Here is a 15,245-nt window from a genome sequence, read left to right as displayed (position 1 = left end):
AAAAAAAGTGTTAAAAAATCATACTAACTGACAGTTTAATGAAATACACAGCAGAAAATGTATAATAAGCTGTGAACATAATGGAACAAGGCACACTATTTCAAATAACGTCATTTGTGGCATAAACAAGACATCAACTAACACCCTTATAAAGGATAACCTTGTAGATGTATTGACATTTGAGAGCGACCACGAAAGACGCTGGATGGAACAGTTCAGTGACGAAGTTTTCAATCAGCCTTCCCTTTTGAAAAACCTCTCAGAGTCTGACCGTAAAATCAACATCATTATTAAACAATCAAAACTTCCAAAATAGTTTGTTCTATTAAGTGTTTGAAGAAAGGTACCACGCAGTGACAACCTGAATGCAGAACTTTCCAAAATTGACACGAACTTGACTGCAAATGTTTTATATTAAAATATACCGGTATTTGGAAAGAATGTGTTGCATTTCAAGGTTGAAATAAATGTACTATCATAAAGATACATAAGAAAGGAGTATTTTAGGATTTCAATAACTGGAGAGGTTTCACGGTTATATTTATACCGAGTGAGACCATGGTCAAAATCATAATCAGCGAATTTCAGAAACCATTGACAGCACTCGCAGCAGAAGAGAGCAGGTGGGATTCCTCAAGGGTTGTACTGTCAAGACTTTTATACTCAGAAATTTTCTTGAACAATTTATTGAATTGGAAGAACAACTCTAAATCAACTTCATTAACCTTGTAAAGACCTTTGACATCATCCACAGGGACAGCCGTTGGAAAAATATAAAGACTATTTGGTATTACGCAGCATTTCATGAAACAGATAAAGGCAGGACATAATAACTTTGAATGCACTGTTGGGATACTTAAGTAGCACTCCAGCTAAGAATCATGCAAAATGTGATACATGGTTTGAAAGCCCACATATTTTTATTTTTGATATTTTGTTTAAAATGCTTCAGTAAACAGAAATTAACATTTGGTTTTTCGTAAAACCCGTGCTCATAGGAGATAAAAATTGTATAGAATGCACTGCAGAATTCAAAATTCAGGGAGATAACTCTGTAAATGCCACTCAAATACAATAGGATCTATTGGATTTTTTGTTGTTGATTATCTCTTAAGAGCAGGTTGATTTGAATGAATAATTACACATTTCATAACATAGACCCATAAAACAACTTAATTACAAAAATAAAAATATGTAGCCTTTTTTTGGGGTGTATCACATTTTTCAGATTTTGCATGTTACTTACAAAGACAGCTACTTAAATATCTTTTCAAGTGAGAACAGGATTCGATTGATTTGGCATTTGACGTGTTATGTCAACAAATTTATTTATCAATGTTTCAGCAAACAACTGTGGATACTCCAAGTCACATCAGTACGAGAACATTAAATCTGAAAAAAATCATGACTTTGCTGACAATTTCGCCTTATTATCGCACACTCATCAGTGTAGCCAAGAAAAAGACCACTAGATTAAAAACATTCAAACCAAATTGCACTTCAATACTGCCATTTAACATCGCCAGTGAAAAGTAAGCCCTACATTCGACAAATTGGATAATTTGGACTGGACGTCTGTGCAGTATACCACTAATATCAAATTGAAACTATGCATGGTGCTAAAGAATGGGGCGAACAAACAAAAACTATACAAAAAGCCTCAGGAGAATTCTTCATATAACTTGTCAAATCAAGGCTTCCCCAGTAGATACAAGCAGGGAGACATGAAGAGTATCATCATCATCAGAGGGTGGAACTGGATTAAGCTCGTCTTGAGAAAAGATCAACAAGACTACACAAAGACAGTCGTCTTCTGAACCCCAAAGGAAAAAATGCGAAGGCGTACGATTGAGTCAGAAATAAGCAAACTTATCTACTCATGGTGGAGCTTGCAGAAGATGGCCGAAAGATATTTAGTGCCGAAATATCTTCCAAGGTTTCTTTTGTTTGTTCTGATAACACAAATAACTACTGTCTTAAATACAAAGATAGCTGACGCGGTAAAATTTTGTTCTTTTTACTTTTTTCAATCGACACTAAGTGTTCAGGTGACTTGCGTTTCCATGAAAGAGCGTCTGTAATGTCAAAGGGTAAAAAGCGACACTATACCGACTGCGTCAGAAAAAAGACTATTACAAAACAAAACAAAATAAAACCAAAACACAAGCGAAACCAGATAAATTGATAGTTGTAACAAAGTAAATAAATGGCAAGTTATTAATCATAATAAATTAAACAATAAGAACAACTTGGCATTCGTTCGATTAAGTAATGATTGGACCAAATATATATTAAGCATTTAAATGTACTTACTCGAATAAATACGGGGAATCATATGAAAACATCGGTTGGTTTGTAATTTCTGAAATCAATGTGCCGTTTCTAAACTGCTCCACTTTCATCTTGCTTCCTAAAATGGTAAAAATGTCATTGGTTTTCAATCATTCGAGAAAAACGAACAGAAAAGTGACAAAACAGAAAAAAGAATGACTCAAAACCATATCTTAATTTTAAGTCCTAGCTTTGTAACACATTCGCAAAGAACAAAAATATGATTATTAAGTGTATGTAAAATTCATTAAACAATACTGACATGTGAACCCATATTTGTCTTAAATTGAGTAAAATTGTTATGTGGATCAATTATAAAAAAAAAACCTTTTTTTTTAATTAATCAGTACTAATGTGTTTGAAATAAGCGTCACAAAAGCCTCATGGACTCTGCCTCCATTAGGTCACTTCTACTACGGATACTAGGTTCGCATATATTCAGCATTATAGGTTACAGACCACCAATTCAACCAATGAGCATTTGGAACGTACGCAAAAATAGTCCTATGCAGAAATTACCCCTGTTCCTCATAGTGCTGTGAAAAAAGTTCTCATCTTATTTAAAAAATTTAAACAGTTTCTGAAAGGAAAAACATTTCTGTACATTTTATAGATGCATTTTGCTTCTTGTGATGTGAAGCCTAATCTCCATAATGATTTTTAAATGTACCCCTATCTTGTGAAAACACTGGGATTTCCCATGCTATTTATAGACCCTTCACTTCCGGTGACCAGTACTGCACTGCAAGTCTGCTAACCCCACATGCCATTCTGAGGATTGTGAGCTGACATATGTAGAATCATGCTGATATATAGTCATCTGCAGGTTAAAGTTAAGGTAAGTCCAGAGAAGCCATTGAATATTGTGAAATTAGCATAGAAGCCTATGGGAAGTGGAATTAGTGGTTTTTAGCCTTAAGCTGAAGCCATGGCAAAATGAAAAGTTTCTTGAAATAGCTTTAAACTACTTGAGGATCTTGTTAACTTTGCCATGACAGGAATACACTACAAAAATCCTTCAAAATATGCATTTTTTTAAGTTATAGGTCCAAATTATGGAAAATTGGTCTTTTTGGCTGATTTTTATGTCCTATCTTGTAAAAAGTGTAGAAAATTTAGTAAAAATATCAAATATTAAACTTTGAGGGCTATATTTACCTAAATATGGTAGTAATAAGCACTTGAAATCAAGTTTTGTGTAGATTTGAGCAAAAATTAGGTTAGAAATGAGGAAAAACTCACTTTCATTACTGCGGTTAAGGCCATATAAGCATTCCCCTATGGCAACATGGAAAATCCATTATTGAGCACTTTTTTTGCTTTAGGTGCCCTTTACTGGTCATGTTTTAATGTGAAAACACTGTATTTACAAATTTAAAGCCAAATATATCACCTTTTGTGAAAATTTAAAGATTTAGGATTTTTGACATGTGATCAAGAAAAAGGGGGAGGCATGTCAGAAATAAATTTTTAAAAATAGACCAATTTCTCAGAAAATGATTACTTTTAAAACTATTTCTTCATTAATATTGTTAAAAAACAAGTTGTGGTTGATATTCTTTATTTGAAAAGTCAGAAAAAGTTCTTTGCAAATATTTAATGCATTTCAGTATGGTAGAATATTGTCACTTTTTTGCTCGCACAACTTGGTTACCCTATATTTAAAAATCAAATATTTAAAAAAGTGCTTGTCACATTTCACTGAAACTTTGCAGATGCATTCAGTATGTGTGTAGGAAGATACCTGTATAGTTATTAATTTTTTCTAAGACAAAAAGTGACTCTTTAGGTTACAGACCACCAATTCAACCAATGAGCATTTGGAACGTACGCAAAAATAGTCCTACGCAGAAATTACCCCTGTTCCTCATAGTGCTGTGAAAAAAGTTCTCATCTTATTTAAAAAATTTAAACAGTTTCTGAAAGGAAAAACATTTCTGTACATTTTATAGGTGCATTTTGCTTCTTGTGATGTGAAGCCTAATCTCCATAATGATTTTTAAATGTACCCCTATCTTGTGAAAACACTGGGATTTCCCATGCTATTTATAGACCCTTCACTTCCGGTGACCAGTACTGCACTGCAAGTTTGCTAACCCCACATGCCATTCTGAGGATTGTGAGCTGACATATGTAGAATCATGCTGATATATAGTCATCTGCAGGTTAAAGTTAAGGTAAAGTCCAGAGAAGCCATTGAATATTGTGAAATTAGCATAGAAGCCTATGGGAAGTGGAATTAGTGGTTTTTAGCCTTATATATATATGGAACCACTACATACTGTGAAATGGTCAATAACCACCAGATTGGCCGCAAGTCTTAACGATCTCAGCAGACATACTGATTTTGACGTGTACAAAATTGTTAACGTACTCGAAGGCAACAATTGGTCAACTTTTAAAAAAAAGTTACATACTGATACCAAGATAATACACCCAACGACTCGGTATCTCCGAGGAAGAGATGGTATTTTTCCAGTAAACACTAATCAAAAATTCTACAGTGATATTCTTACCAAGAAACTGAGTACTCGAACAAACATTTAGATGTACTGACTACTATTGACTAAAGTTTTGATAAGGTCTAGTATTAAAATCTAGTACTTTCTTAGTCTTATGTTGCATGTACAACCTAAATACCAAAATTTGAAAATCCTAAATGAATTACCTATATTTGACTATCAGATAGTGTGACATAAAGTTCAGCATGACACATCAACATATCCAATAGATCTGATAATCAACACCACATATTCATGAGTTCGCGATTCAAATAATGAAGGAGCAAATCTTAACTTTGACTGGAATCGATTAGAAATTAAATTATAAGCTTGTTTTTCATGAAGAGTAAACTACCCCGAAGTTGGTTATGTAAGCAAACTTTATAAGAATTATTTTTGACTTTTGACAAATTTGTCAAATACCCAAAACAATTTTTAACTGGATTAATCTCGTTATATGGCATATAGCATACTTCAAAAATGACTTGGCTGAGTACTACGCCCTACCTGATGTTTTTGAATGTTAGCATCGAGCTGTAAGTAGTGCTCGGGGGCCACTCCAAAACTTCTTTGATAGGGGGTGCCGTTGGGATTCCGTAACCCCACCCTATTCATATATTTTTCTTTTAAAAAAAATGTAAACTTTTCATAAATTTTGTCAGAAAAAAAGACCTAATCATACATGTATAAAGAGTGTTCCCTATATAACGATACACTAGGACATATTCATATACCATTAATATTCAATTATTTAATCTACAAATACGATTGATTGATTGATTGACTGTTGGGGTTTACATCCGAGCAGCAATATTTCAGCCATATCCAAGCGATCCACAAATACGAAAACAATTACGACAGATAATTTTTGGGAATCTGTAAACTTTATGGACTTATCATATGGTTAAGTTGGAAAATGCATGATACACGTGTACCCATTCCAGCGACACGTCCCATCACCTTATATATATATATAAAAGAAGTGCCTCCTACCCGAGAAGTAGTGAAGCAAAGATGTTGCGGTGGGGGAAATGCCCTTGACAACCACCCGAAATAGTATACAATACCATCATACCTAAATAATGCATATGGTTTAAGGCAGCAAACACGTGAATGTTTCCTGTCAGGTATTCATTTGTACACTCTGCCGGACATTCACCAATCTCATCGTGCACCTGAAGACTAGGTGGAATCTCTAGATATTTCTGTCCAGTGATAAATACACCAGCGTCGTTGGGTCGAAGGTTAGGGGTAAAGTATAAATTTATTCCGGAAGAGTCTGTGAGACTGTCGTCCAGTAGAGGATTCGTCCAGTGCAGCTGGTGAAATTTTGAAAATAAAACAAAAGATTTATTACCATGCGTTACTATTGTGTACCTTTGTGTCCAGATTTTTTTCAAACTATACTGTCAAAGCTGCACATCATTTACGTGTGTACAATTATTCAATATGTAGCTTTGCAATAGAACGGAATATGTATCCAAATACACTTGGAAAACCCAAGTGCTCCATTGTACTATGTTTCACTACGAGTCTAAAATATAAAAAAAAACTGTTTAAGGATACCTGTATTGCAATCTGTGTGTAATGCCCTGGGCCAATTCTTATGCCTGCTGCATTGGGAAGACAATGTCCAGACAATCCAAGAGTCCAGACCCCGATAATGATCTTACAAGAACTCGCTGCCCCCATGTTACAATTATGAGGCACTTCAACCTCATTTGAAGGTATTTGTGCTAAAATTAAAAATAATGAGTGTTTATCAAAACGTTCTACATAAAATCTGAGATATGTGACCCTTTTTTCTAATTTTATGTTAAATTTACCGAATCTACTGGCTGTATAAATAATCATATCAGATATTACATTTTTGTACAATTTAATTTTCTTTTGTGGGATATTAATAATCTTTGTATTTCTGTATCGAACTCATTTTTCTTCGGTCTTTTTTTCTTTTGTCAAAGAACTATATACTGTATATTAGAAAAGATTATATAACTGATAAAAATGAAATAATCGATTGATGTCGATAATAATTTAAACAAAAAACGCAAACACACCAGATATACACTTGCCGGCAATGCAAAATTATAAACGTAACAACACAAAATAGAAAATTAAACGAAAACGTAGGCACAAGCAAAATGATTAATTACTCACGGCCCATACATCCAAACACAGAAATATGGTGCATGACCTGTTGGTTGTCGATGTAGGGTTCGTATGCTACTATGTGATAAGGTTGGTCCGACGGAACATCGAATACGGCACAAATGTAGGTCGTAACGTCGTCGGATGGTACAGAAGTCGAGGGTAGGCGATAGGTTACGTTAAAAACACCTGTTGATATTTACATGACTGTACTAATACATATTTATGAATTAATTCAATACTTTTAACACCAGTGTGTACGCGTACACTAATTACAACGAGTTTTAACATTTATAGTTTTCTCGAAAGCTAAAAAATGGTCCATTTCAAGGTCATGATCTATGCTCGATGGTATTTACCTTTAAAAGAAATGTTTCTGATTTTGAACAGGTTATACGAAATAATTAACCGAGTTTGCGGCAGATTACGCTGGCCATAACCAGGTTATTGAGTATTACTTTTTTTAATAATTGGAAACATTCCTCATAATTTAATTTAATGAGTGACGATTCGTAATCAATATGTTATTTTGTTTGGGATTATTGAATCAAGAAGTGCGGACCAATCGACATTAAAGGCGTCATAGTATCAAGCCAGGTTATAAAAAATAACCAGGTTTGCTCGAAGAGAACCATCCTGTCAGAAAGCTTGTTATAGATCAAATTGAATTATTCGTACATATTTGTTTCGGTTTATTCAAAATATAGAGTTGCGTTTGAAAGAGTAATCAAGGGATTCAAGATTCTAGCGGAAATTAAAAAAATGTAATCCAGGCACAAAGCCTAGACATGGAAAACAGATGAACAAAACAAAGAACATAAAATAACTGAAATAATACATACAAAGTAACAAAAGTAAATGAGCAAGTCGGACTCCACTAAAAACTTGGAGTATGGACAAGGTGCACCAGTGGGGTTTGAAGCTGTAAATCGAAACTACTGGAATTCGTCATCTATATTCAATATCTCATTTTTGACAGATTTGAGCTCACCAGCTGCTTGTATTTTTCACTTACCTGGGTTATCTTTGGCGGGACAATCAAGTCCGTTCGTCTTGCATTGTAAAAACCCATCAAATAAGGCATGGTTAACAGCACAATTCGGGTTGTCGTGAGGATTACAGTAACCTGCAGAAAAATACTTGCAGTATGACAGTACATACAAATCGGCAAAACCAAATATGGAGCGTCAGTCGTGGGATCATTGAAAAGCGTCAGAATCTGAATACATGGCCTGAACGCAAACACAGGAAACAAAAACCACCATTTTATGGGCGATTTCATCCACCATTGTAATACTTAATCACTCCCGTAATAGTCAATTTTTGAGAGATTTCACGTCATAGCGCATCAATACTAAGACCTTCAAATAAGAGTATACCAACTACTGATATGACCAATGCAAAGGGATCAATTAACTATGTCCATAATCCCAGGCCTAAATGAAACTTACAAATTAGCCTTTAATTCAAATTTGTAAGTTCGCGATTTTTTCTCTCTTTCATGTGATACAAACAAATTTAAAAACGGGGAGTGCAACACATTTTGAAAATGAGTAAAATATTGGATCGATTCAAAACAGAAGCGTTCACTGATAAGAGTAAAATAAGGTATAACTAGAGGCTCACAAGAGCCTGAATCGCTCACCTGGTTAACCATTTGCTTATTTGAACTTGAGGAATGAGACAGGCTAAGTTAAAATCAACTATAATTATTCATAGCATTTTTATTACCTGAACCAGAATTTTGCTAAAGGCAACAATTTTTGAATTTTTTTCAAAAACCTGTCTTATGACTCCTAAGTTCTATTTTTAGTATAGGCAGCCATACCTATTCGCAGATTAAAAATCACAACATTCATTTTGAGCACAATACACTTAAGAACTATTATGCTTATTTTCATTCAATGATCTTAAATGGTTTTGGAGAAGAAGATTTTCAAAGTTGTACATGTGAAAAAAAAAGAAACAACAAAAAACCTGTTTCAGGGGTCGTAACTCCTACATTAGTCAATGAATGGTTTTGAAAATTTCGGCATAGGTCTTTCCCATGATGCTTAACAATTTTACCCCATGCCAGAATTTGCTAAAGGCAACGGTTTTTGAGTTATTTGCAAAAAACTGCCATCTAACCCCTATGTTCTATTTTTAGTAATGGCAGAAATGTTTTTTCATAAATCAACAATCCCGTATGTCAATTTGTGTGGGATACTCTAAGGCAAATATATGCCAACTTTCATTGAATTCTGTGCAATGGATTTTGAGAAGAAGATTTTCAAAGTTGCACGTGCATAAAATGCAAAAAAAAACTGTTTCAGCAGCCGTAATTCCTACAACAGTTGACCAATCGTTTTGAAAATTTGGGCATAGTTCCATCTCATGATGCTGAACAATATTATCCTATGCCAGAAATTTGCTAAAGGCAATGGTTTTTGAGTTATTTGCAAAAAACTGACCCCTATGTTCTATTTTTAGTAACAGTGGCCATGTTTTTCTTGGATCAAAAATCCCAACGGTCATTTTGTGCAGAACACCATAAGAAACAATCATGCCACGTTTAAAACCTGTCAGTCCAGTAGTTTCAGAGAAGAAGATTTTTTTTAAAAATTTGTCCACGACAACAAAGTTGACGACGACGGACGCCAAGTGATGGCATAAGCTGAGCTAAAACAAACAACAACAAAAAACACATAAGAAGCATGTTTCTTTCCACAAACATATTTTTCCTCTCCTTTCGATTTAGTGCTTCAATGGTTGATGAAAATAACCACAAGATTGTAGTGAACAAAAACACACATATTATATATGTGTTAGGTTTCACTAAATTTGAATAAATGACAGTCTTCAGAAGGAAAACAAGCTTTCATCTCCTCATGCCAACGATCATTTGTTTCCAGTTTTGTTTCATTTGGTCAAGCGGTTTCCGAGAAAAAGATTTTTACATGTTTTTCTCATAGGGTCCAATGTTAAAGTAAGATCCTCGGTGGCGGCCATTTTGAATTTCCGATTGGCACCAAAATCACAAACTTACATCCCTTCATAAAAGTGAACATTTGTGTCAAGTTTTGTTTAATTTGGTCAAGCGGTTTCCGAGAAGAAGATTTTTACATGTTTTTCCCATAGGATCCAATGTTAAACTAAGATCCTCGGTGGCGGCCATCTTGAATTTCTGATCGCCACCAAAATCACAAACTTTCATCCCCTCATATCAGTGAACATTTAATAGTGTCAAGTTTTGTTTAATTTGGTCAAGTGGTTTCCGAGAAGAAAATGTTTACATGTTTTTCCCATAGGGTCCAATGTTAAACTAAGATCCTCGGTGGCGGCCATTTTGAATTTCCGATTGGCACCAAAATCACAAACTTTCATTCGCTCATATCAGTGAACATTTGTGTCAAGTTTTGTTTAATTTGGTCAAGTGGTTTCCGAGAAGAAGATTTTTACATGTTTCTCCCATAGGGTCCAATGTTAAACTAAGATCCTCGGTGGCGGCCATCTTGAATTTCCGATCGGCACCAAAATCACAAACTTTCATCCCCTCATACCAGTGAACATTTGTGTCAAGTTTGGTTTTATTTGGCCCTGTGGTTTCAGAGAAGAAGATTGAAATGTAAAAGTTTACGGACGGACGACGGACGGACGACGGACGGACGGACGACGAACGCCAAGTGATGGCAAAAGCTCACATGGCCTTTGGCCAGGTGAGCTAAAAATTGGCATTCACATTTCAACACCAATATCGATCTCAATATTCGAAATCTTAGCCAGTTAAACCACTTTATATGTACCACGTGATATATACCTGGGTGTGTTATACCGGTTGTTCTGGATGGTTGCTCTCCTTCTGTCCATATGCACTGCGGATCACCCAGCTCCTCGCCGTTGGTCATTCCATCACCATCGGAATCCGTCTGACATAATGTGGAGTTCCATATCTTAAAGAAATAATAGTCAAACTAACCTTTCAGGGTTTTGTTTCTCTAAATAAAAATAATTTAATGTAATGAAATAAAATAACCCTGGATAATTTGTGTATGCTTATCGCCCGAGGGGTGTTCAACTACGCTTTTGCTTTTATATAAACCAATGAGACTTTTAAGCAACTATTAGCATGCACATTCAAACTCTCATTACTTGGACACGGTATCAACCCATTCATCTAAAATTATTTAAAGCAGTTTTGTGCGTTACATTTATAATGTTATTTTTTTACCGGTATCCAAACGTTACCTTTTTGCCGAAAAAAAAATCTTGCCTTTATCAACCATTTTTGAAAATGTGGCCAGTTACCATGGTTACTGGTGCATTTAACTCTATTAGAAGTGCGGGTGTTTTATATTTCAAGCAAAGTATCCAGTTATGTTGACAACATCTTTTTCCCTTTTGATTGATATGTTTCGGTCTCGTGGTGCTCGAAGGTGTCTGTTGATAAAACACTTCACCGAGTGCAGCATCGTACAACCGCAGCCAATTGACCTCTGCTCTCTTGCATAGATAGATTTGCAAATATGAACAATTCGAAACTCGGGAGATTTAATTCTTTATTTTGGAATCCGGGGACGAGTGCAATTGATGCTTTTACATGTAATTGGAATGGGGATATTAATTGGTTAGTCCCTCCTGTTAATCTTGTTAGCAAATGCATCAATCATGTAGTTAACTGCAAGGCAGTAGGAACATTAATCATTCCAAAATGGCCATAGTTTTGGCCTGTATTAATTAAGAAAAAATTAGAATATGCTTGGTTTGTTAGGGACGTTATAGAATTTCGCGAGATTGATAGAATCTTAGTCGCAGGCAATAATAAGAATTCTCAGATGAATTAATATGCTGTTTATTATTTACATATTGTGGATAAAAATGTTTCACCACTGGGTGCTTTTTACGTACTGATCACGCTGGTCTGCCTTAAAGGTTGCTGGACCGTGGATGTATTTAGAGGTCACTGGACGTACATCTCATGAGATGTTTTATGTATTTGCATTGTGTAATGTTGGTCACGGTACCATATAGAAATCATAACGGTACATTTATTGATTACACTATAGATTTGTTATTTGGAGTGTTTATTTAATTACAGAAAATATTTTCTACTGGATTCTGGTCTGAAAACGAAAAAGTGGCACATCCTGGGCTCCGTACGCTTTAATATAATTTCCCAACAAGTGTAACCGATGCTAGAGCTAACTATACAGTAGACAAATATAGTAGTGGTTTTAAAAGATTTGCCAAATGGACAGAAACGTATCGTGAAATAACTTGTATTTTACCATGCAAAGAAATTTATGTTGCTCTTTATCTGCAAAATTCAATAGAATCTGCAAATCATTTTAGCATTATTGAGTCTGCACTTATATTATCAGATGAGCGTACAACCTTGCTGGTGTAAAAATTCCTTGCGATTCAGATTTAATTTTCTTCAATAGTTGATTCAGCAAGGAGAACTTTCTAGAATTATCAAGGAAAAGGAATCTGTGATACCTGATATTATGATTAAATTGTTTGCTAAATATACACTACAAATACTATAAAATGACAAAAAGTTAAGTACTGAAATTACCGAAAGAAATTCCTTACTGAAATATTATTCGAAAGAAAAATACTGATTTTATATCGGCATTAAAAGTACATAAAATCTGTAGTTATATTCCTGGTAGTGTAATACTGTTAATAGAACACTCAAAGATCTACGTTAAGTTGCTATCTGTTCATTAGCTTACACAGGTTTTTTTACGTTATAATGAATTATGTAACATTAGAGCCAAACATATAAGTTTTTGTGACGTATTTTTGTCGAAAGGATCAAAACAGATTGCTATAGAAAAGGCAGTCATGTCTTCATATCAAAGTTAGAAAGTCCGCAATATCCTGTTGCTTTACTTTCAAAGTATTTAGTTGTAGCCAATATAGATGTGAAGTCTGATATGCAAATTTCAGATCGATTTCATTTTTTTTAAGAGTCGCAACGTATTTTCATTAAGAAAGAAAATGTTTGTTTGTTGTACACTATAACAAGAGAAATCGTATCTATGGCATTAGCTGATTTTGGCTGTAGTATATCTGATTTCGGTTTGCATAGTTTCAGAGCTTGAGGGCCAACAGCCGCCACTCAGAATGATATATCTGATAGATTATTTAAAATGCGTGGTCGCTGGAAATCAGATAGAGCCAAAGACGGATTTGTGTTAGAAAATTTACAAATGCGTTTATCAGTTTTTAAGAATCTTGAAATTTAGTTACATGTATATTTCTGTATACTTTCTTTGTGCATCGAGGTGGTCACTGCACCATTCAGTATCCAAACTTGTGTTCGCTTTATTGTATTTAAAAGGTAAAGGCTAATGTTGAGGTGTACATAATTGCATGTGCTCAAATATGTACACGTATGTTCAATATAGATGGAGCTTTTTAGCACATGAATACTTTATGTTTGTCTAAACAAAGTGCATTAAAACATAAGTCAACTTATTGGTGCATACCAGTCAATTGATGAGAAATCTCCAAGGCCGAAAAAAATAAAGTTATGTTTCCGATGACCATTCTGAAATGTTGTAGGGTCGGTAGGTACGGATTTATTTTTATTTAATTTTTTTGAAATGAAATAAGTCATTATAGTGACACCAAACTCAGAATGTAATGAAAATCAAATATGCAAAGACTAAACAACTGATAATTTTAGACAGTCCACTGCCAAATCTCTTTTGGGATTCGGCGCTTGAGATATTTTTTGGTTTGATGGCGGTGGTCAAAACAAAAAAAATATCTCAAGTGCCGAATCCCAAAAGGGATTATCCACGACCAAGAGCACACTCACGTCATGTGTGTTTACAATCGATTCTAAACAACCAGTATTTCTAACTCTTTGTTTTTCCATCTAGGATAGAAAAAACATCTTTGGCTTTATTTTCTTCTTTTTCTGAAAGAAAATCGGCAGACTTTTTAGTTATTATTTTTTTCAGTATCACAAATAAAATCTTGTGGGTAGGGGGTCTGATGAAGGGTCAGTATTGACCGGGAACATTGTTTTAGGCCTAAACGGATGGTCCATTTATTACTCCGGCAGTGCTAGAGGTTGTCTGGCAAGCTATTTTCTGACTTGGGTTGGGGTATGGAGGAACGGAATTCCGACCTCTTACATTGTAGTAGTAGTCTATATATGATTTGAGGTTTCAAATTGGGTTTTGTGTTTTCAAAAGCGGTTCTGAAATTGATTTTTCATATTGTTAAATATTTTTCTAATGGAAAAATGCTCATAAAGCAGTCCAGGAGGTAGGTATAGATTCTTCAAATTGCATTTTATTAAGAACACAAGATGAATATGGTCCATATTACTTCACATTTTGCTGGAGAAAAAACTTGGGTACCAAGGTTAAATAGGACCTTCCTTTTACATATCTTTTAACAGTCCATGTTCCATACACATACGTGTATATCATGTATATGAACTTTTCGACGTTTTGTTGCAAAACACATGGCATTGAGGAATCTGTTTAGTTGGGGTAGTCCAATTAGTTGCCCATTACTGTAACATGAAGTTTCGGGGATTACATTATACATGTATAGAGGTTATATGCACATACAAGTACTGTGTACATGTGATTTTTAGTTTTGCTATATATGTATATGTTAGACTGCATGTACTGACAACTCTTAATATGATTTTTAATTTAACCATTTTTTTCTCTATGACTTCGTGCAAATAAAGTAAAGTTTGTACATGTACATAAAAATATAATTTTAATCATCTTCATACTTAAACATTGTACATGTAAATATTACTCTTTTTTAAGATGTTTACCACATAAAATCTTTTTTAATGTTTACTTATCATGTTTTGTTAAATTTCCGATTGATAGAAAACCGTCACATTATGACTATATGTACATGTTATTGTGTTTAAATAAATTATTAACTGTACAAGTACGAGGGGTCCGTCAAGTCTACATTTGTTAAATCAAGTATGTTTTATACATGTACAAAAGTACATTAAAGGTAACCCGGTTAACAGGCTTTTGAAATCAAAACACTTAAATACATGTATGAACACGAACGCAATCTTAACTTGACACACCTTTGATTATTTTTCAGGCTTCTGTTTTCAGGTTCATGTATTTGTATTACTCAAGATTCTCCCTCAGTATCATTTCTCCATTGAGAATGGTAAAATTAGATTATCAACATTTGAGTTTTAGCATAACAAGTGGCGAAATAGGTCCGGAAATTGAAAGGAGGTTGAAATAATAATCTCCTTTTCTGAGCTCATTT

At 34.4% G+C, this 15,245-nt stretch overlaps 1 protein-coding gene across 1 annotated transcript in view; it reads right to left on the bottom strand.

The window, feature by feature from the left end:
- LOC148609811 (dopamine beta-hydroxylase-like) overlaps positions 1–15,245 on the bottom strand; it is a 32,891-nt gene that overhangs the window by 4,049 nt on the left and 13,597 nt on the right. Inside the window, exons 3-8 of the mRNA XM_088541088.1 lie at positions 10,783–10,915; positions 7,999–8,109; positions 6,993–7,172; positions 6,399–6,568; positions 5,908–6,151; positions 2,314–2,410 (exon numbers count right to left, since the gene is read on the bottom strand). Coding sequence (XP_088397214.1) covers positions 2,314–2,410; positions 5,908–6,151; positions 6,399–6,568; positions 6,993–7,172; positions 7,999–8,109; positions 10,783–10,915 — 935 coding nt within the window. The remainder of the gene's footprint in view (positions 1–2,313; positions 2,411–5,907; positions 6,152–6,398; positions 6,569–6,992; positions 7,173–7,998; positions 8,110–10,782; positions 10,916–15,245) is intronic.

The sequence above is a fragment of the Perna viridis genome, chromosome 8 (genome assembly GCF_037379345.1).
Source record: "Perna viridis isolate PV_CMFRI_1.1 ecotype Kerala chromosome 8, ASM3737934v1, whole genome shotgun sequence".
NCBI classification, from domain to species: domain Eukaryota; kingdom Metazoa; phylum Mollusca; class Bivalvia; order Mytilida; family Mytilidae; genus Perna; species Perna viridis.
Note: the sequence above shows the minus strand (reverse complement) of the source record. Positions and strands in the feature narration are given on the sequence as shown.